Genomic DNA, 24,543 nt, shown 5'->3' with positions numbered 1-24,543 from the left:
GAGTGTCCAAGACATATGGCCGCAGATCCGATGAAACGATGACAAATCGATCATCGAACTACGACCTAGGGTGTCCTGGTGCCAAGTGCACATATGGACACCCTTATGCCTGAGCATGGTGTTCGTGATGGACAATCCGTGACGAGCACAGAAGTCCAACAACAGAACACCGCTTGGGTTCAGATTGGGGGGGCCGTTCCTCCCAACCACGCCYCTCCAGGTCTCACTGTCATTGCCCACGTGAGCGTTGAAGTCCCCCAGTAGATCAAGGAAGTCCCCAGGAGGGGCACTCTCCAGTACCCCCTCTAAGGACTCCAAGAAGGGTGGGTAATCTGAACTGCTGTTTGGCCCGTAAGCACAGACAACAGTCAGAACCTGTCCCCCCACTCGTAGGCGGAGGGAGGGTAGCCTCCCTCCCTCGTAGGCGGGGAGGGAGGCTACGAGGGAGGGAGCCTCCCTCGTAGCCTGGTGGGGAAGGAACCGGAACACTAGCTCCGGTTCCTTCCCCACCAGAGAGGTGACATTCCACGTCCCAAGAGCCAGCTTCTGCAGCCGAGGATCAGACTGCCAGGGCACCCTCCCTTGACTGCCTCCCGTAACACACTGCACCCGACCCCTTTGGCCCCTCCGACAGGCTCACCTTTGGGGGCTCGAGAGTGGGGCCCCAGTGGCCCGCGTCCCGGCGAGGGAACGCCAGAGCCATAAGGGGTCTTCAGGCTGCACTTTGTCTTGTTCCTCACCTAGGACCTGTCTGCCTTGGGTGACCCTACCAGGGGCATAACTGCATAGCTCCTAGGATCATTGGGAGACTCAAATCCCTCCACCACGATAAGGTGGCAGCCCAAGGAGAGGCCAATTGGGACAGTCAACCTTTAAATGATCTAATTTCATTTATGCTCTGATTTCTTTAAGCAGCCCTACAAAGTGGTTTTGAGCTTCAAATTAAAGCTGCATAGTTTATTACAAATCGATCAACATTGCAATATTACAGACTGATGAGCGTACAATGATTATTGGCTGTTGTGTTCTCTGTGTTAGGAACTTTCATTTGACATGTTGGTGATATTTAGCTGGTTGGACAGAAGCAGAGTTGAATACTGGACACTAATCGCATTGGATGAATCACAACTGATTTCATCACAATATTCATGTTGTTGCCTTCAAAGGTTTTCCTTATTGTGTAGCCCTACTTCAAATGTAAATTTCGGATAAATAATTTAGACTTGCATGTAAGCAGAAACTCAACTGAAAACAACAATCTGTAAGCTGTGAAATGTCTTAAATGTTTTCCACAGAGCTACAGTTTACCTGTTATTGGCCACCTGCCCCCTTCAAGACCAAGCCATCCATCAGGTTAGAAGCATTTTATTTATTGCAATCTTTTTAAATATTTTAAAAAGATTGTTTTTATCTAAACCAAATCTATGCTCTGTTAGGTCACCAACCACGATCCAACCAGTCTCACCGAGGAGGAAACAGACACTGGTAAAACCTGTCCACCAGTGTGCTCCAGTCTCTTCCATTTGTATAGGAAGCTTCCCTCATCTTTTTTTTTTTTTGTTTTTTCAGGTACAGAAGCAGAGGAGAGCATCCCTCCTCTCATGTGCAGAGCACTCCTGCTCTTGCCCCCGCACCCCAAGTCTACCCAGCTGCCCTATACCAACCGGCACCGCAGACCTACATTCCCCAGTACAGCGCAGGGCCAGGTCTCATTCCCCCTCCTGCTATTAGTTTCCAGCCTCAGCCGGTTTATGCCCCTGGTCCACCTGGCCTTAACCCCCCCTGGGTCACTCCTGGTGCCCAGCCCCCTCTCATGCCATTGCCTCCATCCCTGCCACAACCCCCTCTCTCAAAAGAAGACTTCTACAGACAAAGGCATCATCGACAGGACAAGTACGTGTTTGGTTTTTGCTTTGCTGCTTAGTAATTATTGTTGTTTAAACTCCAGAGCTTAGTAAGAGATTATGACATGAATGAAAGCAGTAGAAGGTAAAATGGGATGATGACTGTTTCTGTTCCCTGCCAATAACAGAGTTACGTCTAAGCTGGATGAGTTCACTAAAGATTTCCATGAAGAACTCATGAAATACAGAAATGCATCAAAGCGACGAAGACGGTCATATTCCAGGTAAACCTTGTGAAAAAATTTCTACACTGACTCCAGTGTCCCGTTTCAGAAAGCAGGCTATGTGAAAATTCTGAGTAAGTTCTGGGGTAACTATGTGCATATCCTGGGTTTTCCCGTTTCAGAAAGCTATGTATCAGCTATCCGGAGTCAACTTAATACTGCAACGTACTCTGTGAACCATGCCTGCTTGGCAGCAGGATTGTTTGAACAAACCCTGAGTTTGTTCTATGTTTTAGCTGAAACCTGGCCCAAGGAAAGCGTCAGAAATGAAGTGTTCTTTTCTGTGGGAGCCTGTACATATTGGAGAGTAGATACTCTGCAGAAATCCCTGTCAGACGAGGGTGATCACACTGCTGTTAGGTTTTTTCATCATTCCCAGACTAATATATTCTCTAGCGTTACTGTTTTTTGCCTTAGTTAAAACGTCCACCTGCACATGACTAAATATGACACAACGAGGACATTCTTTGTGCTGCACTTTGTTTTAATGCCAACCAGATCTCGTTAGAAAAGTTACTATAGCACATAAACTGTACTGTGAATGTACAGCTGAGGCGCCTATGAGGTGAATATGAATCTGTTACTCACACTAACATGATGAGGTTCTACCGAACACCAGGGTTTAATCCCTGGCTGGTTTCTTTATGTTATTGGTATCAGGCATGAAAAACGTATTTTTAGGCAAATTTTAATTTTATAATGGAGCTTTTTAAATATGAGCCCTCCCATTGTTGAGCTGTACATCATTGGGTCTAACATTTATAAGTAGCTGCTATTTGAATCATGTTATCTACATTCCATTGATGAGGACTTTTCTATATTCTCGCTCACGCTTAGTTCATGGGCAACTTGACTCAGAATGGAGTTACCTAGTTGATATCTCCTGTTCTGAAACCAAAAACCCTGATTGTCATAGAGCTGGGTAGGTTTGTTCAGAGTTACCGCTTTCTACTCAGAGCTTGTTAACTCTGCTTTCTGAAACAGGGTCCTTATGAACACCTTGCCATCCTGAAACTGGAAGATATTTTAAATAATCAAAATGAAAAACAAAGTCAATAAATAAAACAGAAAATACAGACACACACAACCCAAATCATAAATAAAAAGGATTGTGTCTCTGTAAACATTTTATTTTTAATTATTTAATTTCCCTTTGGGATCAATAGTTTGAATTTGAAAGAAAATTGGTATTCAAAAATATTAACCAGAATGGAAATGATAAAGCTCATTTTAATTTATTATGGGATTGATTGCATATTGCGCCAGGCTTATTCTAGAGTCACTGTGCATAGCTTGCAGTATGGTGTTTTAACTACTGACCTGTTGCATATTATTGTTATTACATCTGGAAATCTTGTGCATGTGCCCCTCACTGTAGAGCAATAGACTATTCTTTTACATGCCATCCATTGCCACTGCTGCTGTAAAACAATTGTGTTAACAAAATAAAACCTAGATATGTAGGTATTAATTCAGTGCAGTGTCACAGAAAAAAAATAACACAAAAAACGTTGAAGAATAACTGAAAAACAATTGTATTCTTTTATCTCGATCTTTGTTCGCTATGCTCCATACAGACTCGTTGTTATGGCAACTAACAACAATGCTGCTAATGTATTAGGATTCAACACCAAGTTCAAATTCAAAATACTTTATTAATCCCAAAGGGAAATTAAAGAACTCCAACTGCACAGTATTCAAACCAGAAGCAACAGTTGTCCAAAGAGACAGGAATCAAAGTTTGAAAAAGAGAAAAAATCCCAACAAAAGTACAGAGCAACTCCAATGTGCTGCCAACATAGAGCGGTGCAATTCTAGTTGGGAAAGAAAAAAAAAACATGCAAACATTTTCCCCAGGGAGAACAAAACATTTAGTCTGTTACAGTATTATGTTTTCAGGCTTGATGTTTATTAAAGCCATTATAGTTAAGTGATCTGTGCAGATTAGCTACCGCTGTTGAAGCTAATCTAACACAGCTGTGGTTGATTAGCTAATTTAAACACCTGCTCTACTGAAAATCTGTCAGTTCGGGGTATAAGTGTTTTGGTTTTGAATGGAACCGAAACACACAGAAATCTACATCACATCTAAATGTTAAAGTAGTTGGAGTCAAATAACTGAACTACTGGCATCGCCTTGCAATTTTTTTTTTTTTTATTATTAAAACTTTTTCCTGACCTTATTTAGTTGTCATAGTGTTGACAATTAGTAGTAAAGCATGGCGTCCCTTATCCTTTTATGTATCAGGCGTATATTTAAGCTTCCATACATACATTCATGCATACATACACACACACACACACACATATGTCCCTAATGGGGTCAGGAGGGTTATATTTAAGCTTAAGAATGTTATATTGACAACTAAAACCAATGGTAGTCAACGTTACTGAACAGCTTTTGCTCCCTAACTTGGAGATGCGCAGCGTGGCGTCACTGCAGCGTGACGCCACGCTGCAGTGGGACTATACGTTTTTCTGACTTGTTGAATAACTTGCTCTCTTTCAGATCCCGGTCCTACAGCCGTTCTCCATTCAGCCGTTCTCCATTCAGCCGCTCTCCATATTCCCGCTCCAGATCTAGATCCAGGTCTTACTCTTTTTCTCCCAGTCGGTCCCGTTCTCGCTCCCATGGCAGATCCTATCCCCGCTCCCCTTACTCCAGACGGAATGGACGGAGTTATGGACGTTCAAGGACAAGGTCCCGCTCTCGCTCAAGGTCTTATGGCTACCGGCGCTCCGGCTCACCACGTTCACCTCTTTATCGAGCTGGAGGCTGGGATGGAGCGGAAGGCCCCAGAGTCTACAGGTCTCGAACACGGTCACGCTCCCCCGGTGGCTATCGGAGCCGCAGTCCTGGCGGAAGAAAGCCCCCTCCCCGGGAGTTACTAGCATACGAGCTGAAGGGACACAGTCCTGCAAGTCACGACCGCTGGGACAGAGAACGGTACAGACAATGGGAGAAGGAGTACGCAGACTGGTACAACAAATACTACAAAGACTTTGACAACCAGCAACCCCCTCTGCATCATCGAGGTCATGGCAGCAGAGACAGAGAGCGGGAGAAAATATCTGCGTCATCCAGAGATTATTCTCCCCAGGGAAGAGGAAGACGAGGCAAAGAGGAGAGGTGTGGGTTACCTCACAACCCCCCATCATCATCTTCATCAGGAGCCAAGTCCAGCACTAAAGTCCTCAAGTCAAAGAAAATCAAAAAGAAGAGGCCTGGAGAGGAAGCAGAGCAGCAGCAGTCTGTAGACAGAGGTGACGCTACGCCTGTTAGAGATGAGCCAATGGATGAAATATCCAACACTCCTCCTATCTCCTCAAGGCCCCTCCTTACAGGTGTTGCCGTGATGCGTACAGGTACATCTTCCAAAGGCACAATTGCTGCAACTAAACCAGCTGCCAAGTCAGGATCGAAGACCCAGACTGACAAAACAAAGACAGACAAGGGTCCAAAAGTGAAAGCTAAAGTTAAAGTGCAGGTCGTCAAAGCAAAGAGTGAGAAGGTCAAGAAAAAGCCTGGAGAAGGAGTGGCGACCACAAAGAAGGACACGTCAATCTCCTCATCCGCTGTCAAACCGGGTAAGACTGCCAAGACCAAGCCAGATGATGCTTCTGTCTCAGCTGCCCCTAAGAAAGAGAAGTCTAAAAGCTTTGCAGTGAAACCTGTTGTGAAGACCCCTCCCACGGCCTCCCAGAATCAGCCTCTACCTCATCACTCCCTCCAAGAAAGCCCCCGGTCCGGTCGTGATTCACAGACCAGGAGAGATCCCAAGAGCACCGCTCTCCTCCTCCCTGGGCACAGACCTCCACTGATCCTGCGGCCTCCATCCCCACTAGAGAGTCGGAGTAGAATGGGGGACGACTGTCGCTCATTACTTGGACCCCCTGACAAGCTGAGGAGAATAGATGGAGGCGGTCCAGTTCCCCACACACACTTGCATGCAAACCCCTTTCACAGAGTCCCACCGCCCTCTGACAGGCCCAGTTTAATTCCTCTGTCAGGGACCAGAGAACTGGGCCGTACAGATGCAGACCGAAGACCTCTATTGGACAGTCCGGTGAGTTGCTTTCAACAGCTTCTGAGCAGAGCTTTGTGTTTGTTTCTGAACTTCTAGATCAGGGGTGGGCTGTCCTGGTTCTGGAGGGCCGGTGTCCTGCATCTCTTAGATGTCTCCCTGGTCCAACACACTTGAATCAAATGACTGAATCACATCCTAGGTGCAGTCAAGTTCTCCAGAGTCCTACTAATGACCTCATTATTTGACTAGGTTGTGTTGAAGAAGAAACACTTCTAAAAGTTGCAGGAGACCGGCCCTCTAGATGCTTCTCTGCTCCTTCTTACCTGAACCTAATGAAAGGATTGCCCCTCAGCATGTCATTGGCTTCTACAGAGCACTGGGAATGAAACACTCACTTGATTCTGGTGCATTGGACAGGGAATGCATCTAAATGGAAGTCAGAAAGTATGTTAGGTTTTATGAGCTTGTCCATAGTTAAATATGAGCACAGGAAATATGTATTGCAACATTTACATTTAGCTTTAAAAATACCTAATAGGAATATTTTTTATGCTTTTTAGGTGAAATGCTTAGGGCTGGAAAAATTAATCATAATGAATCAATTCTTGAGCTTGTCGTGTCGATATTAGAAGGTTGTTTTTAGCTGCAGATGCATTCTTTGCTAATGATCAAGCTAATGATGATGATGATGCTAATGATTCTCTGTTTTGTGCTCTGACCAACATCATGCTTTATTATTTATTTTACATTGGCTAAATTATACTAACTAAACAAAATAAAGTTGTGTTTTTACATGTTTGACCAAGCTTGTGAAGATGTTGGTGTATTTAAGTGTAGTTGTGCAAGGTTATCACATAAATTCGTAATTTATTACGTTTGTCTTTTTTTTTTTTTTTTAAAGAGCTTTAAAGTCAGATTTTATGTATCTGATTGGTATCGGCTGATGCTAAACCTGAGATATCGGTGTTGGAAGTGGAAAATGTGGATTAATAGTTTTTATTTTTTACTATAACATGTCCCAGAAGCTCTTTGGTGCTTTGGTGCATAGTGCATTAAAGTTGCAGTAGGAAAAGAAATATTTTCTACTTGTTGAAACTGTCACTTCTTTGTGACAGGATGGTATGAGCAGGGGTGAAAGTAAGTGGGTATGGTCGGGTACTGCTTACCACTAAAAGATTTAGTGTAGGTGTGCAGTACCGTGAAGAGAGAGGAGCGGCTGTCTGCTGTAAAATAAAACAAAAAACAAACAGTGGGTGTCGTGAGTGAACCCACTAATCAGCCGTGACTGGTTAGTTTTAGACTGTTTTAGAACAGTCTAAAAAAGGACTTTATCAGTTAATAATAGCATTTTTTTCTCATTTCTTATCGTTTCTGAACTGTAAGTGCTTTGCTAGAGCAGGGACGCTCAATACGTCGATTGTGACCGACCGGTCAATCTCGGCGGTAGGTGACAAATTAAACGTTGCAAGGACGCTGAGACCAACACGTCCTCCTCTGACTCCTTATCAAAACGTTTGTAAATTTATTAAATGTAACAACAACAAAAAATCAACAAAACATATTCAAATTAATGACCCAAGAAAAATAATAATGTCAGTAATTATTGTTGCAACTAAGTATTGCGCAATTATGTGCATTTCAGTTCTATTACCAAGATAATAAAAAAATGCCACTCAAAGATCAAGTCTGACTCTGACTAGCAGAGCATACGTTTAAATTATTTAATTAACCACCGCTGTGTTCAGGGGAGAGCTTATTAATAACCACAAAATAAATATCAAGTCTGAAAACCTAATATCGTAACAGACTGAACGTTATGGTTTTAACGTAATCTCTGCTCGGCTTGCGGAGCGTAGGCGGTTGACACAACAACGGTGTGCTTAGACTATAAAGGGAGATAGAGTAAAAAGGTAGGAGTGGTTTTGAGTAGATCACATGTTTGGGCTTTTTTACCTTTGTTTACCTTTGCTGTGGCTCATCACAGCCGCTGTAATTTCTAAACGTTAAATAAATGACAAACTTGGACTAATTACCTCGTTCATTTGAGAGTATGTCATTCACAACAAACATCAAATAGGACAAACGTATATTAAATAAACGGCTTCTACCGCGATAATTATGTGAAATTAATTGTCTAATATTTAAAAACAACCTAGGTTCTGGCATCTTGCTTTGAGCTCGGAGTCTGAGAGGCTTTTCCTCTATCAAACACGCTATTTTTGTCTCTTATTTAGTGGAAATATTGATGATACTTTCTTCACTGTTTAAAATGAGTAGCTGACATTAAAAAAAACATTGAAATAAATTTCCATTCAACATCTGGTTTGAGGTGATTCCTCTGGAACCTGTTGGAGGAAAARTATCCCAACTTCAGAAGATGTGCTTTTAACCTAACAGAGCTCTGTGGTTCCTCCTATCAGTATGAGAGTCAGGGTGAGGAGGCGCCATGTTAGGAAGAGAAGTGGAAGCTGCAGGATCTTCAGAACAAACAGGCCTACTACTACTAGGCCTACTGATTATCCCTTTGTCTGGACACAGGATCAATATAACCAGTTTAAAAGCTAAAATGAATGGTTATATGCCAGACATGGAAAACTGGGATGCACTCCATGCCATGATGTTCAGAATTTAGGTCTCATGGCATCTCAAGGTGTCAATATTGCCAGTGGGCTGAAGGAAATATGACTCCATTATGTAGCAATTCAAGAGCTACCCAGCTTTTATCGCTTCGCAAAAAAATTCATCAGCACAGAAACTCCAAGGCACACAAAGAAGAATTTTTATATATTATGTATATTAAAAAAAAATAATACACTTTTGTCTTAGCACCCCCAAGAATTTAAAGCTACTTTCACCCCTGAGTATGAGACAGATAATTTGTGAAAAAATCGAGCTCTGACTCCTCCCAGTTCTATTTCAAAACTAATCAGAGCCAGGGGGAGGGTCCTAGTGCTGTCAATCACCTCTCCATGTGATTCTGCTCGCCATTGTATCCCCTTTCTCTTTGCTACGCTGCAGCTAACATAACCAATAGTGAATGCTAAGGCTAGTTAGCATGGCCACCAACAATGACTTACTGTTAAAGTTGTTTCTCCACCATTAACACATTTAGCAGCGAGTACATGATTGATTGACAGCGCTCAGACTCTCCTCCTGGCTCTGATTGGTTGTTTCTGACCAGGAGCGGTGTGTGACGTCAGGTAGCAATAGTAGCTCAGGGAGGAGGTGGAGGAGACCATCTTTTCATAGATTATGTGTCTCAGTAAACTGTCACGATGTGACAGTTAAACAAATATGTAAAGAAACATTTTTACCCATAGTAAAACAATAGGTTTTAAGGCTTATATATTGCGTCTAAGAACAAAAAATAGTACGTTTTTTTTAGTCTTCCATAAAAGAAAACCATTTGATTCAGGTCACCAGCTGATATCTTGGGTCTATTATTTTGAGTTCAAACCATGACTTTTTTTTTCTTACTGTCAGGAATAACTTAGTTGTTTTTGTCAACAGAAGCCAGTGAGAAAGATCAAGCTTAACAGAGATCTGGGGAGAAGAGGCAGCAGTGAGGCAGCACCGTCAGACAGATCCCAGTCCGGTTCTGAGAAATCCTCCTCTGGCTCGGATCGATCCGCTGCTCTTCACAGCTTGGAAGGAGACAGACACAGAAGTACATCAGAGGGACCCGGAAGGAAGGAGACATCAGCATCTGTGGATAAAGGAGCTTCCAGAGAGCGACCCAGCAGCGCCGGAGACAGACAACGAGGCTCAGACAGGGAGCGGGACAGGCCACCTGCTTCAGACAGAGACAAAGAGTCAGGCTCCAACAGGGACAGGGACAGACCGAGAGCATCTGAGGACAGAGATGAAGAGGGAGAGAAGGAGGTGAAGACAGAGAGAAAGGCCCCCAGCAGTGGAAGTGGAGCAGCTCGCTCTGTCTCTGTGGATAAAATGACAATCGGAGAGAAATCTGCCTTTTGCAAAAAACTGACAGATCAGGAGAAACCAAGTGGTTCCTGTAAGGAGAGGATGGAAGGTGCAGAGAGGGCTGCTAAACCTGACAGGTTGTTATACATCTCACTTTGCTGCTTGTCACACAGTTGTCTGTTCCCATGCCTGATAGAAAACATAACTTATTTTTTCCTCCTGTGAGCACACTTGTTGCTGGATGTAATTATATTCTCTCTTCCCAGGAGCCGGTCCAAAGACAGAACAGAGAGGAGTGGCCTCTCTGGAGACAAACCAGCTGTTACTCAAAGAGAAGGTAATTGGGAGCTCTATGAAGTCACGGTTTAAGAGATGACTTACAGTGTGAGTAAGTTTTATGAATAAAGTGTTCAGAACATATTTTTTTCTGCTGTCTAACAGCGATCAAAGAAGACCAGGAGACGGCTGTGAAAAGCAAACCCAGGATCAGTCGGAAGGCCCTGCCGAGCCATGTGTCTTCCTCCACCAGGTCAGCCTGTTCTACTGCTGTTTCCACCAAATGCTTTGGTCGTTTGAACCAAATGTGCTCTAAATCCAGGAATTTCTGGGTTCTGAACTAGTTGTTTTGGTGGATTTGTTACAGCTTCCAATTAAAGATTAAAGGGTAGAATCCTGTAAAAATTTTCTAACCTGTTTAGGTTTTCCAGATTTGATCATGTTGAATCTAAGGCTATATAATATGTTGCAAATTTATCAATATTACAATGTCACTCACCACCTCATATACATACATTTTGAAAAAAAAACAAAAAAAACACTTGGATTGTAATAAGTGTTGGCTAGTTATTTAAAGTGCCATATGTACAATAGAAAGACAATACAATTATTTATCAAGAGAGACAGAGACTGCGCGGCAGCAGCGTGTCGGTTGGTCTGTGTTACCCAGAAAGCAGTTGGGCACAATATCGCAACACCAACGCCGTGAGTGAAACGACGACTGGGGCAGACTACTATATAAAGTACTCTGGGACCACTTCTTTACAATGTGGACAATGTGGATGTGTAATAATAGAGTACGGAACAAATTGGCAACCCAAACTGAAGCGTCTATTCCAGTGGTTCTTAACTTTTTTTGAGGTACCAAACCCACCGGTTTCATATGCGCATTCATTGAACCCTTCTGTAGTGATAAATAAAATGATTTTTTTCCCCCCAAATTCAAGACATAGGGGTGACCCAACTAGAGTCTAGTTGGGTCACCCCATGATCACTAAGTCTTCTTAAAAGGTAGAGTCTCTGAGAACAGTTCTTCAACATATAGTCAGTGTTTTTAGCAAAGTCGAGCTGACTGTCCAGGAACGACCCAAGCTATTTAAAATTTGCCACAGTTTCAACAGGTTGGCCATCGAGAGAAACTGGAACCACTTTAAGGTCTTGTTTAGATCATTTAATTAGCTCTACTTTCTTAAGAGAATGAAAAATTAATAATAAATAATAAAGACTTTGCGGTATTCTGATTTACTAATGTAATTATATTAGTTGTGTTACCTTCCCCATGGCACTAGAGGCAGTACCAACCCCGAAAAGATGCGACTAAGGAGCAGATTTAGAAGTTCACCGAAAGCTACAGAATTTGGTAAAAAACTATGAGCTTTGCTGAAGTAATTAAAGACACAAGTTCAAATCCATGCTGAGAGTGGATCTCCTTCAATCAGGGCTCCTCCGCAGCTCTGATTTKCTAAACAATGTAACGTGATCCTCTGCAGCAAGTGATGGCAAAGCGGGGCGTCATCACGACTTTACACAAGTGTCTTTACCTCCGCAGCAGAGGCTCCGCCGAACAACTGAGACCGACTCATCAAACCCCTGGGGTTCGATCGAACCCAGGTTAAGAACCACTGGTCTATTCTATGCGCCTTATAATGTGGTGTGCCTTATATATGAAAAAGTTTTAAAATAGGCCATTCATTGAAGGTGCGCCTTTTAATCCGGTGCGCCTTATAGTAAGTAGTGTGGAATGGATTCATGACTTCAAAACAAAGACCGAAAGAAGGATAAGAAGGACGAAAAATCGGTTGCTGGCAAAGGAGTTGTGACGAATGGAGTCGACCAACGGAGTGAAAGCTACATTTGATAAAGTGCTAACAAGGGTAGCAGAAGCGGAGAATCAAATCAGTGATACTGAGGACGTTGTAAATGAGCTCAAGAAGCTGAAGAAGCAGCTAAAAGATGACTGGTTCCTTAAAAAGAAAATCGACCAACTTGAAAATCATAGCAGGAGAAATCATATACCTGAATATATGAGTTGGAACTAAAAGAAGCCTCTGAGGGAACGTATCCTGTGAAATTTTTCATAACTTAGATACCGAAGGCATCTTCATAATTTCCACCTCCAGCTCAGCGGCTGGAGGTAGAAATTGAACGAGCACACAGAACCATGACTGTAGAGCCCAGGCCAAGTGAACCACCTTGTACCACCCCAAGGCCCGTTCTGATACATCTTCTGTGATTTCAAGATCAAGAGAAAATTTTGGCTTTGGCTAAAAAGAAAGGAAATGTCTGCTTCGACAAGATGAAAATGAACTTTTTCCCTGATATGAGTCAAGAATTAGCCAGACGCCGAAAATGGCGCCGTCCCCGCTATTGTTGCGCAACACTTCCCCCACCTTCTCTCTCTCTCTACTTCCCCTTCTCAGAGGAGGGAGATGTTGCAGCCAGCTCTCCATCTAAAGGGTAAATTGAGTTTTCTAAATCTGATGGGATTTTACCCTGTCCAGAACTAAGTAAACTCTGCTTAAGCTGGCATCGAGAAAGACTAGCCTGGTTTCTAACGWCCTCCATCCAGATGTTCCACCTTCTTCACCCTGTGAATTAGCCAGATTGAGCAGCCTGCAATCAACTAGCTTCACAGAGCTTCACCTGTTAACGGTCGCTCTTTCTCTTTATTACAACTTGCACTTGTTACTGAACCAGGTTGGTTTTAGTGACTCAGGTGAGTCCCAAGGATGTTGTAGTTTTGGCTAAAAGCAACCTATAAAACATTTTCCACTTTTTCCTCCCAGAATCAAACTTCATAGCTATTTTACAGCCATCAAAGAACTTTAAGGTGACTCAATAATTGAATGTCCACAACATCTTTTAGATTTTCTTAATATGAATTATTTTATTAGTAAGGAAATTTTGCAAGGGTCAGTACAGCTTAATTCAGTAGCAGAAATAATCAAATAAGTAAAATCAATAATCTARCCTATCTTTCCCTAATGCTGACACTGAGAACTAAAAGAGGGAAACTTTGAGAGAGACGGACAGAGTTTGGCATCTTGAACCCCAGAACTGGCCTGATGATGAAGAAGGTGTTGCAGCAGCAGSAGGAGGTTCCCAGTACAGGAAGAGTACTGACTTAGAGCAGCGGGTCCCTAACCCTACCCTAAGTAAAAGTAAAAGTACCACATAAGTAAAAGTAAAGACGTACTGGCTTTTAAAAATACTTAAGTATTAAAAGTAAAAGTACTTGCTGAATGCATTACCTAATCGCTAATATCATTAAGTGTATTTAATTTCAATACATCAATAAGGTGCCATTTTAATGAACAATGCCACAGATGAAGCATGTTGTGTTTACTCTCTGTAACATAGTTTAGACTTAGATATTTGATTCTATGCATCATAATTTCAGGGATGGAAACATCTGGTCTCCTGTCCTAACATAGCATGAACTTCATTTATTTTTGCCACTAGTGGCTTTTATTTTGAAATAAATCCAACTGGCAGGGGAGGACATGGAACCAAAGAGCCACGTAGCAGAGTTGTAGTCTAGACCACCGAACTCGAGACCAAATCAAAACCAAGACCAGCACTCCACGCTACGTGACACAATAAAATTAAGTTTACCTGTCAAAATTGCTTCTCAAATTAATCTGAAAGATCCACATTCCCATAAAAACACCTAGATATAAAATACTTGGAGCTGAAATAAATTTAACCAGTATCAATTCAAACTCGGCTGCACAGTGGCGCAGTTGGTAGAGCTGTTCTCCTCAATTCCCAGCCCCGGTCTTTCTGCATGGAGTTTGCATGTTCTCCCTGTGCATGCGTGGGTTTTCTCCGGGTACTCCGGTTTCCTCTCACAGTATAAAAACATGACTGTTCGGTTAATGGGCTTCTCTAGATTGTCCCTAGGTGTGAGTGTGTGTGTGCATGGTTGTTTGTTCTGTTTGTCTCTGTGTTGTCCTGTGACAGACTGGCAACCTGTCCAGGGTGTACCCCGCCTCTTGCCCAGAATGTTAGCTTGGATAGGCACCAGCAATACGAATAGACAAACATCTTCTCCCGCTCAGAGAAAACCACTGCACATTTCTTGGAGCTCCACGTGCGAGTAAAGGTGGAGCCGATGGGTGACAACAGACACTAAGTCACGTTATTGGTTGGATTTTACGGCGCCACCGTAAGTCCCTGAACTTCACATTTTAACGGAAAAAAAGCGCAATGCGACTTGGATGTAACGAGTAACGGGACAGTTTTGTAGAAATGTAGTGAAGTAGAAAGTACAGATACTTACTGTAGGACAGGTTCGGAGGTGATTGGCAACAAAAATGAGTCGACACGCTGACCTGCTGGAATAAATGTGTCTTTTATTCCGCCACAGATTTCAGCAAAGCAATCATTCATACATTGATACGTGATGCTATACATTTCCTTTATTATAATCGCTCTTACCATGACACAAAGGTCTGGAGAGCCGTCAGTCTGAGCAGAGCAGCAATCACGTGGCTGGGCGTCCGTACGCAACCCACAGCAGACTCTGCCAAGACGAGGGACTACCCCATCTTTATACTCTTTAACAAACATCCTTGCGTGAGAGTGAAGAATGGCCATTTCCTCTAAGGTTCTTCTAATAATAGTGCATCCACGTCCTGTTTCATAACGACCACGAGCTCCAACCATTGTTCAAAGCCCAGAGCGTAATCAGGTCAGAATGACCTGATTACGCTCAACGTCTCAAGGTGTTCAGCATGGGCTCAGAGCGTGATTAGGTTATGAAACACGGAATGACCGTTCAACTGTCCACGAGCTTAAGACGTGTACAACAATGCTTAGCACAAGCTTAGAGCGTGATCAGTGATAAACACGCGATGTTATACAAGTACAGATTATGAGCAATCATTATATTGTCATACATATCAGGTTATATTGTCAAAGAACATAAGAAATTATCAAAGAACGCATTTAATATTTCTATATCAAATGTAGTGGAGCAAAAGTAGAAAGTATCCATTATTAAATCTACTTAAGTAAAGTACAGATACACAAAAATTGTACTTAAGTACAGTAACGAAGTACTTGTACTTCCCACCACTGCCGCTCAGTCAGAAACGGCCACTCAGAACTAGCAGTAATCAGCTAGCCGCCATGCTATCAGGAAGTTTTCATTCAGTAACTCTGGATTGTTTATTGTAATGGAACCTGTATTTGCCTTTGAATGTCAAGTTTTATACTTGAATTTTTGGCAATGTTGAGAGGTTTTATTTTGACTTTTTGCATTATTTAGCCTCTTCAGAGCCTTCATATGTTGTCAGTCGGTTAAAGATGGTATTACTGATAGCAGTACAATTTGCACAATGCCTGTTTTGGGGTTTTTTCTTGGAAAAAGTTATTAAAAACAAGATTTTGTCTAAATTAAGGTGAATTCATGGTTCCTTTTTCCACATAATGTGACCGGTAGTGCTTATGGTTAAAAAAAGAAATTATGTGATCGGTATCGGTGATCGGCCCTCATGGGTGATCGGAATCGGCAGGAAAAAACCTGATCGGCACATCTCTAGTGAATCACTCTCCGTTGGTGATGTCGGTGTCTGTCCCTGACAAGGTAGAAGAAAAGTACAGATGGAGGCTCAACTTTACCCTCTTAAAACAACCTGAATTCTCTACTTTCATTAGGGAACAAATTAATTTCTTCATTTTAACAAATAGATCTGCTCCAAATATTTTTATTTTTTGGGACACATCAAAAGCATTTCTGAAGGGCCAAATTATATAATTTACTAAGGGAATAAACAAGAAATATAAGGTTTAGCTTAATACTTTAGAAAGACATATTTCTGACCTTGAGAAAACATACCAAAATGCCCCAAATAAGGACATGTTCAGAGAACTGGTGAATCTGAAACTAAAACAACACTATGCATACATATCAAGGAGAGAGCAATAATTAGGTCCAAACAAAAACTTTTTGAACTTGGAGAAAATGCACAAAGTGTTGGCATAGCAACTTAAAACTGAGAAAAATAAATGAACAATTAACACTATTGAAAACCCCCGAAAAGTTAGAACGTATAATCCCAGAGAAATTAGGCCTTTAAAAAGTACTATTCGGATCTTTATACGTCACAATGTCAGGAGGATTTAGATGAAATTGAGTCCTTTTTATCCTCCATTGATTTGCCTTGCTTATCAGAGGACATTAACCAGAAAAATAATAAAATGGAACTAAAGCAGCTTGATGCGTCCTGGCTTTGTGACCTGTTAAATGCGTCAAATATAAACCCATCTTCAAGAAATAATTTTGCTCCGAAATGCTCAGCGCAGCAGAGACACTTGCAGTCTGGCTTAATAATTTTTTTTTAAATTAAGCATTTTCTATTACTAGAATTTTTTAAAATGATTATTGTTTTTCTGAAAACAAAAACAAGCAACGCTTAGCCTGGATGGGAGGTCATGGATAGCCTGGCAGGCCACCCAGGCTTATAATACACTTGGGGAAACACTGCATAATTACGAAATGAATGAAAACATGGTTTTCTAAAAGAAAAATAATTGCAACTCGCATTTGTATTTAGCCCTCAATCATGGGTGTCAAAAGACACCCATGAAAAGGTTTTCTACCAATATTGTCTCAAATTTAGCTCCATTTATCTTCTAATCAACTCTTTACAATTTCCCATCTTGATTTTTATTTTTTATCTAGAACTGTTTATAACATGCGCCCAACTTTTTTCCTGTTTGATTCTCAGGATGCTGTTCTCTAATTTTCTCCAACAAACCTCTGAGGCCTTCATAGAGCAGATGTAATTATACAAAGATTAAATGACACTATTCTAGTTTGGTGACTTCTGAAGGGAGTTTTATTGTGGGTATGGGTGCACCAATAAATCTTCCCTAATTTCCTTAACTTTGTGTGATTGGATGTTATCATTATCATCATCATCAATCACTTTATTTTGATAAATTGTCTTTATTAAACACGGGAAACAAAAAAACTAAATGAAAAACACTAATTTACCCATAATTTACCAAAAAAGGAATAGGCTGAAGCCAAGCTTATTCTTGCCTACTCTATTTTATACCCAACAACCTACCAAGATATCTTCACAATCCATATATAAATCTACATAACAGCGTAAGATTTTGTCATTTTACATTTTAGAGCTCTTTTAAAGCTCACCAAGAAAGGACATAACTTAAAATCATCATTCAATTCATTCCACAGTTTCACCCCAATAACTGAAACACATCTAGACTTTATCTGGCTTTCCTCTTTTGCACATTCAAATATAAACAAACCTCGCAAATGATATTTATTCTCTTAGCTTAGATAATTTCTGAATACCAGAAGGAAGGTTTTTGTTCAATGCTTTATACATTATTTCCAGTATTTTTATATAAACAATATCTTTAGATTTTAATATATTACTTTGAATGAAAAGTTTCAGTTGGTTCACAGTATTCCACCTTATTAATAAGCCTCATAGCCTTTTTTTGTTTTGCAATTTAACTAATATATCAATGTTTCTTTTACTTGCATTTTTCCAGATTTCTGAGCAATAAGACGAATAAGGCAAAACCAAAGAGGGACGTATAATCCCAGAGAAATTAGGCCTTTAAAAAGTACCATTTGGATCTTCATACGTCACAATCTCAGGAGGATTTAGATGAAATTGAGTCATTCAATTCATCTAACATTCAATTAATCATTCAATTCATCTGTGCTTTTAACATTAGCAAATGTTAAAGTTGGAAGGCCTTAACATTTACTAAATCTTTTATTTTAAACAATATTTAAATAGTTTTTGCAACTTTATTTCTAATATATTCTAGATGAGGCTTCCAACTAAGTTAATTGTCTAATTCCTAAAACTTCTGTCTCATAAACACTATTTCAACTCCATTTATGAATAACTTTACATTATTATGGATCCGATTACCAGAGAATACCATAGATTTAGTTTTTCCTTCATTTAATGACAGCTTATTATAATCAAACCATGTTTTCAACTCAGTTAATTCTTTTTCTACTGTTTTTATTCATCCATATTTTTTCCAGAAAAAAAGAAATTTGTATCATCAGCAAACATAAACTTCAAAATACTGGATACTGATAAAATATCGTTTTAAGTATAAATAATTTAGGTCTTAAGACTGAGCCTTGAGGAAGACAACGTTTAACTATTTCAGTCTGTGACTTTGTGTTGTTAATTTGTACATATTGTGATCTGTTACTCAAATAACTCTTTAACCACTGATATGCAACCCCCCGCAGGCCATACAGTTCACATTTGCCTAGTAGTCGTACATGGTCAATAGTGTCAAATGCCTTACATAGGTCAATAAACATCCATCCATCCATTTTACAGACCTACTGTATTAAGCTACTGGTCAACTGCTGCAGCAATGAGCTCTACAAACTCCATCACAGCTAAAGTTGTGGAGCCGTTCGTTGTTCCTGAAGCCGTACTGCTGCTCATTCGGTATGTTATTTTTATTAAGAAAGGAGTCCAACCTTTTTATGAATAATTTTTCCAAAATTTTTGAAAATTGCGGTAGCAATGATATTGGCCTGTGATATAAAATTTGCTTGTCACCATCTTTATGGACTGGAAAAACCCTTTATTTTCATTTTGTCAGGAAAAGTTCCAGTTAGAATAATCTGTTACAAATATAAGTGAGAGGTTTAATAATACTATAAATGATCTCTTTCACGATAGCCATATCAAGATCATTACAATCTTTAGATTTCTTATTTAATTTTTTTTTAATACATCTATTACATCACTTTCACTCACTATTCCCAGGAACATTGTATTAATATTATCAATATTAAATTTAGAATTTTTTTTCAATCTCTAGCCTTAGGCAATTTGTTTACTAAATTAGGACCAATATTAACAAAGTACTTATTAAAGACTTCAACAATATCCTCTTTTTTTCCACCGTGGTGCTGTTATATTTAAAACATATTGGAAAATCATAATAATTCTGTTTGCTTCCTCAGCACTGTTAACTTATTTTTATATATTTTATATCTTTCTTTTTTCTGAGTTGGGCATTTAATAAAATCCGTACATACTGTAACTTGTTTTTCTTTTACATGCTTTCTCCAAACTCTTTGTCATCCAGGGAGTTAATCTATTTTTGCATGTTAAGGGGACAACAATAATTATAAATTCTTACAAATATTTCCAAAAGCATGTTATATGACTCATTAACATCATCAACATAAATATTTTGCCAATAATAGATTAATAATTCTACTTTCATTCTTCCACAGCTTCAGGTGATTTTACTCTAAATTAGTAATTTGCTTTGTCATATTTAAATTAAACTGCTTACTAATATCTAACATGGTATACACTGGCAAATGATCAGTTATATCAGTGACCAGCAATCCACTTTTTGTTTTCACATTGAACTTATTTATAAAAAATATTATCAAAGACGCACTGTCTTTGGTTATTCTTGTAGGTCTTGAGATTAACGGATAGAAACCTAAACCAACCATTGTATTCATAAATTCTGTCGTTTTAGTACGGTCATTATATTTATTTATTCATTCATTTATTTATTTCAAACAGACAAAAGAAAATCAAGAAAGAAGAAAAAATAAATAAAAATTAAAGCCGCAGGCAGCATTGGAGGCCCTCGCAGCTCAGCGCCGCTCTGGCCTATTTGCCACTGTGGGGGTTCCTGCAGCACCACTCTCTCGCCACCGCTGACGCTCTGGCGAAGTTCCCCCAGCCTTCATGTTTCATGGAGAATGGCCAGATTTGAGGCTTGGCCACGCCCACATGCTTTGACATAGGAAAATTCCTTTGCTAACTTTTGACCCTCAATGCCTCAAGATCTGGAAAGCTTGAGGACGAGTTCACCCAGATACGACATCAATGAAAAAAGACAAAATGGTGACTTTGATCCAAAATGGCCGACTTCCTGTTGGGTTTTACCATGGCTCCAAGAGACTTTTTTGTAGGTCCTGACAAGTTACACATGTGTACCAAGTTTCTTAATTGTGGGATAAAGCATGGCTGGGGGCTGATTATTTAAGATATTCTAGGGAGCGCTGTGGAGGAATTAGGCAATGCCCACCAAATTTTCCACTGGATTTATGTTGGGGGGTGGACAAGGATCGATCTCAGTGAGTTTGGTGCAGCTGGACTGAGACATGTGGAATTTAGAGCCAAACGTCTGGTGGCGGCGTTACCTGTGACTTGGCCGCTCTGCCACGGCCACGCCCTCCACTCGAAACTCTTGGCGCTTTGAAGCAAGTGAGACCAACTTATCAGTCATCTGACACCAGATCATCTTGATTAGGTCAAGAGACCCAGAGTTGCATCTTTCCAAGTAAACAAAAGTCACTTCCTGTTCTGACGGGGCGGGGCTTAGGTGAGGTCAGACTATGACGAGATAGGTTCGTCAGGCATCCAACCAGGATCCCTCATACCAAGTTTGGTGCCAATTGACCTTTCTATGTGAAAGTTGTAGCGGTTGGTTTTCTGTAGCGAGTACGCCAACTTTGGCGCCCCGGAACGCCCCCTATACATGTACGAAAACTCACCATTTTGATAACTTTTAATGCCACCCCTTAACTGCATCCTGACCAAAAATGAAGCCAATAGGTTAAAGACCCTAGGAGGAGTTTGTTAAAGTTCGATGTGAGTAAAATGGAAAAATGGCCAAAATTTGACCTTTGACCCAAAATGGCCGCCTCCCTGAGCATTTTAGGGGGTACCTCCAAGAGACTTTTTTTCTTGATTTGGGGAGATCTACCTATTTCAGATCTCTACGACCTACGGTTTGCTCCAACTCACTTTGGGGGGGGGCTACAGAGCCGTTTGGTCACCCCCACTACGGATTTCACCAGAATCCGAAACTTTTCGTCTGGGGACAATGTTGGGTGAAGTTTGGTGAGTTTTTGAATATGATAAAGCCCCCAAATAGCCGCGCGAAGTGACGGAAAAATAATAAAAACAACAACAATAAGAAATCCTGCGATTACAATAGGCCTTCGCAGCACTTAGCTGCTCGGGCCAAATTAAAGGTAAAACAAATTATCATGCCCAGGTGACATCCAATTTTATATTTCAACAAATCAAATGTTAAAATCTCCACAAATAAAGGTAAACTTTTCATTGCGTCTTTGTGGATATCACACAAAGTGATTGGGAGCAAGTAATTAATTTAATTAAGAATGACAATAACAAAATGATTGTGTTGATCTTTTCCACAAGCTAAAACACCAGCCCACTAACACACTGGCCAACTGGGCCGGGGAACATATCCACTATATAAAGCTGCAGCGCAGACATGAAGCAATTAGATGTAAACGCACACGTAGTTATTGGTTCATATCATTCTTGCGGCACGCTCAATGCTCACGTCTGAAAGCATGACTGTAGGTTATATTTGTGGTTCGCTTTGAGCACAAGCACTGTGGCTTTTAAACTTTGTGCAGTATTCTCCAGAGAAATATGATTGTTCATAAAATCCATATAAATGTGATGCCAGTGAAGCTTTTCTGTTGGAACACCTTCCAGATCATCCAGTTTGAGAGAGAGGAGTTGAACTGCAGAGGCTTCAGTGGTGTGATTGGTGTACCTGCGTCTTCACGCCGTGTTCAATAAATTATATATAAAACTGCATTTCAGGAACAACTGCTCCACAGCAAACACCAGTCGGGCCACTCGTGTATAAAAAAAACATGCTTAATAAAAACAAGCAACACGTAGTCTGGAAGGGGGTCAAGAATTTATTTAGGGTTCATACATTTTAAATCAAGGTTTTAAAATGAACACGATTGGTTGCTTCTATAAATAAAAGAAGGTAGAAATTGTGGGAAACCAATCAGTTCAGTTTTGTCATATATTTTAGCTCTTAAAAATGTGTTAAAGCTTTTGAAATGTTCCAAATCCTACATTCAGTTTAACATTTCTTTAAATGTTTTCCTAAAGGTCGGCTCCAGAGAGAAAGCTCGAATCAAACAGAGAGCAGAAGAAGAGTGCAACTTCTAAAGCTGCTGAGCTTCCTCTAGCCAGCCCTGTGAGGGGCCGCCATCACAGCCCGCCCCCCAGCCCAGCGCAGGAGCTGCCGCTCATCCAGCCACCGCCGCGATCAAAGTGGGAGAGAGACGACGACGACGACGGACAGGAAGATGATCCCAACCCACCGACCAAGGACCCTTCACCACTGGCAGAGAAAGGCAGAGAGGGACACCATGACGCAGCAAAGTCTGTTAGAGCTGAAGTCCAGGAGGCTGTGAAGGAGGAGAAGAAGGGAGCAGTCAGGGAGGAGAAGAAAGGGAAGACGCAGAAGGAGGAGGGGAAGGCTAGCAGGACTACACAGAAAGACTCGGACAAACCACACAGAGCAAAATGTGTGAGGGAGGAGAGCAGAGGAACCAAAGAGGAGAGAAGATCTTCAGCTAAGGAGGAGGAGAAGAAAGGTGGAGGAAGAGAGGAGGGGAGAGGAGGAGCAGGGAAAGAGGACAGAGCTGCTGGAGGAGGACGGGAGGACAGCCGGAACCCGGAGCCCAGGAGACAGCGTCTCTGCTCAGACCTGACCCGCGAAACGGACGAGGCGTCCTTTGTCCCAGACTACAGCGAGGGGGAGGGCTCGGAGCCAGAGAGGGGGCGGAGCGGCAGCCCCACCCCTTCCCCCACTCGGCCCTCCCAGAGCCCGTCGCTTAGCAACCATAGCGACTCAGCCACCGCCGCCGACAAGAAGAAGAAGAAACACAAGAAGCACAAAAAACACAAGAAGCACAAAAAACACAGCAGCCAGGACAAAGACAAGGAGCCCAAGCAACACAAGAGCAAACACAAGAAGAAGAAACACAAAAAGAGCAAAGACAGGGAGGTGGAGGAGAAACAGGAGGAGGAAGCTCCTCCATGCTAACATCTTTTCTACAGTCATCCCAGTAATGTTTGTAAAGGAAAAACATTCAGTTCCACTATAAGTTAATGGTATGGAGAAGTGTTTCAGGAAGAACTGACATTTTCTACTGGATTGCTCCAAACACAAGCGTTGTCTATAGTTGCCCCTGACAACGCTGCATCAGGATGGCTTTTGGGGTCTCTGGATCTAGTCAGGAGAGACTCTGAAGCACTATTTTTATGAACCAGTCAGTGAGCAGAAGGGACATGTTGACCACAGCAGTGGGTGCAATGAGAGGAATAATAGCCACTGTACTCAGGGATGTGACTGCTGCTCCGCCGGCTTCGGTTGGTCTGTACAGAGATTTGCTTTGCATCAGTTCTCCGTTCTTTTTGCTTTTCAAGCAAACTGTCATTGCTTTATTTCCAGAAGACTGCTAGGAGTTTTGCATGTTTTAGCACAGTTATTTGAAAATTATAATTCTCAACTTAAATTTTTTTTTTTGTTTGTTTATACGGGAGTTCATGTTTTATCAAAGACTGAATCTACATGAAACACCTTTTCCATCCAGTTTAATCAAAAGAAAATAAGTTGCCACAAGGAAATGTAAATAATAAAAAAAATTTTAAAAATCCTTTGGAAGTAAAACATTATTTAGCTACAGCTTACAAAATTTCTGGTATTAATGTGAAAGCTGACTGTTGTGTATTCAGACCACACTGGGTTGTGTAAATCAAGGATGTTTATTTAATGATGAATAAGTTGTGAAGTTTTTTTGTTTCTAAGGTGCAATTGCTGCAGCAGAGAATGTTTGTGGATGAACTGGTGTGAAAATGAGCATAACTGTTCTTTCAAATAACATGTTTCAGTTTTAATAAATAAGTTTTGAAATCAAATTCTTTTTGATCTGCTGCATTAAATATAAGATGGTTATAACCTGGATTATTTAACCAGCTCATCTTCCTCCTACTTAGACCTGACAGAGCAAGGAATGCCCAAATATGGACACTCCACAGATGGGTTTCTGGTGACGGTCAACACAATAAACTGATAAAAACACAAAATTGTAAAAATATTCAACTGGAGGAATTATTTCCTAATTAGATTTGGTTTATTTTCATATAAAAATATAACCCTCAAATTTACATCACATTTCTAAAAGATGTTTGTTCTTGATTAAAACCTTTTGAACATAGCATTGAAGTGCACAAAAAGTTTAAAGTAACTTCTTTTCATTACTTCACACATGAAATATCTGAGAATTTCTTGTCCCGTCTCCAGTTCAATGTCCCTCTATTGGCCCACATCACTGCTATTCTG

At 41.0% G+C, this 24,543-nt stretch overlaps 1 protein-coding gene across 3 annotated transcripts in view; it reads left to right on the top strand.

The window, feature by feature from the left end:
* LOC103462989 (E3 ubiquitin-protein ligase RBBP6-like) overlaps positions 1 to 24,119 on the top strand; it is a 34,015-nt gene extending 9,896 nt beyond the window's left edge. For 2 of the 3 annotated variants that reach the window (XM_008406085.2, XM_008406079.2), the window contains exons 12-20: positions 1,296 to 1,353; positions 1,437 to 1,485; positions 1,570 to 1,893; positions 2,033 to 2,128; positions 4,638 to 6,195; positions 9,667 to 10,217; positions 10,347 to 10,417; positions 10,522 to 10,609; positions 22,302 to 24,119. In XM_008406085.2, the coding sequence (XP_008404307.1) occupies positions 1,296 to 1,353; positions 1,437 to 1,485; positions 1,570 to 1,893; positions 2,033 to 2,128; positions 4,638 to 6,195; positions 9,667 to 10,217; positions 10,347 to 10,417; positions 10,522 to 10,609; positions 22,302 to 23,244 (3,738 nt within the window). In that variant the 3' untranslated portion in view covers positions 23,245 to 24,119. The remainder of the gene's footprint in view (positions 1 to 1,295; positions 1,354 to 1,436; positions 1,486 to 1,569; positions 1,894 to 2,032; positions 2,129 to 4,637; positions 6,196 to 9,666; positions 10,218 to 10,346; positions 10,418 to 10,521; positions 10,610 to 22,301) is intronic. The other variant, XM_017305274.1, reaches the window with a different exon arrangement.
* Positions 24,120 to 24,543: the final 424 nt, after the last annotated feature.

The sequence above is a fragment of the Poecilia reticulata genome, linkage group LG1 (genome assembly GCF_000633615.1).
Source record: "Poecilia reticulata strain Guanapo linkage group LG1, Guppy_female_1.0+MT, whole genome shotgun sequence".
Taxonomy (NCBI): domain Eukaryota; kingdom Metazoa; phylum Chordata; class Actinopteri; order Cyprinodontiformes; family Poeciliidae; genus Poecilia; species Poecilia reticulata.
The sequence above is the reverse complement of the archived record's forward strand: the minus strand, read 5'-3'. Positions and strand labels throughout refer to the sequence as shown.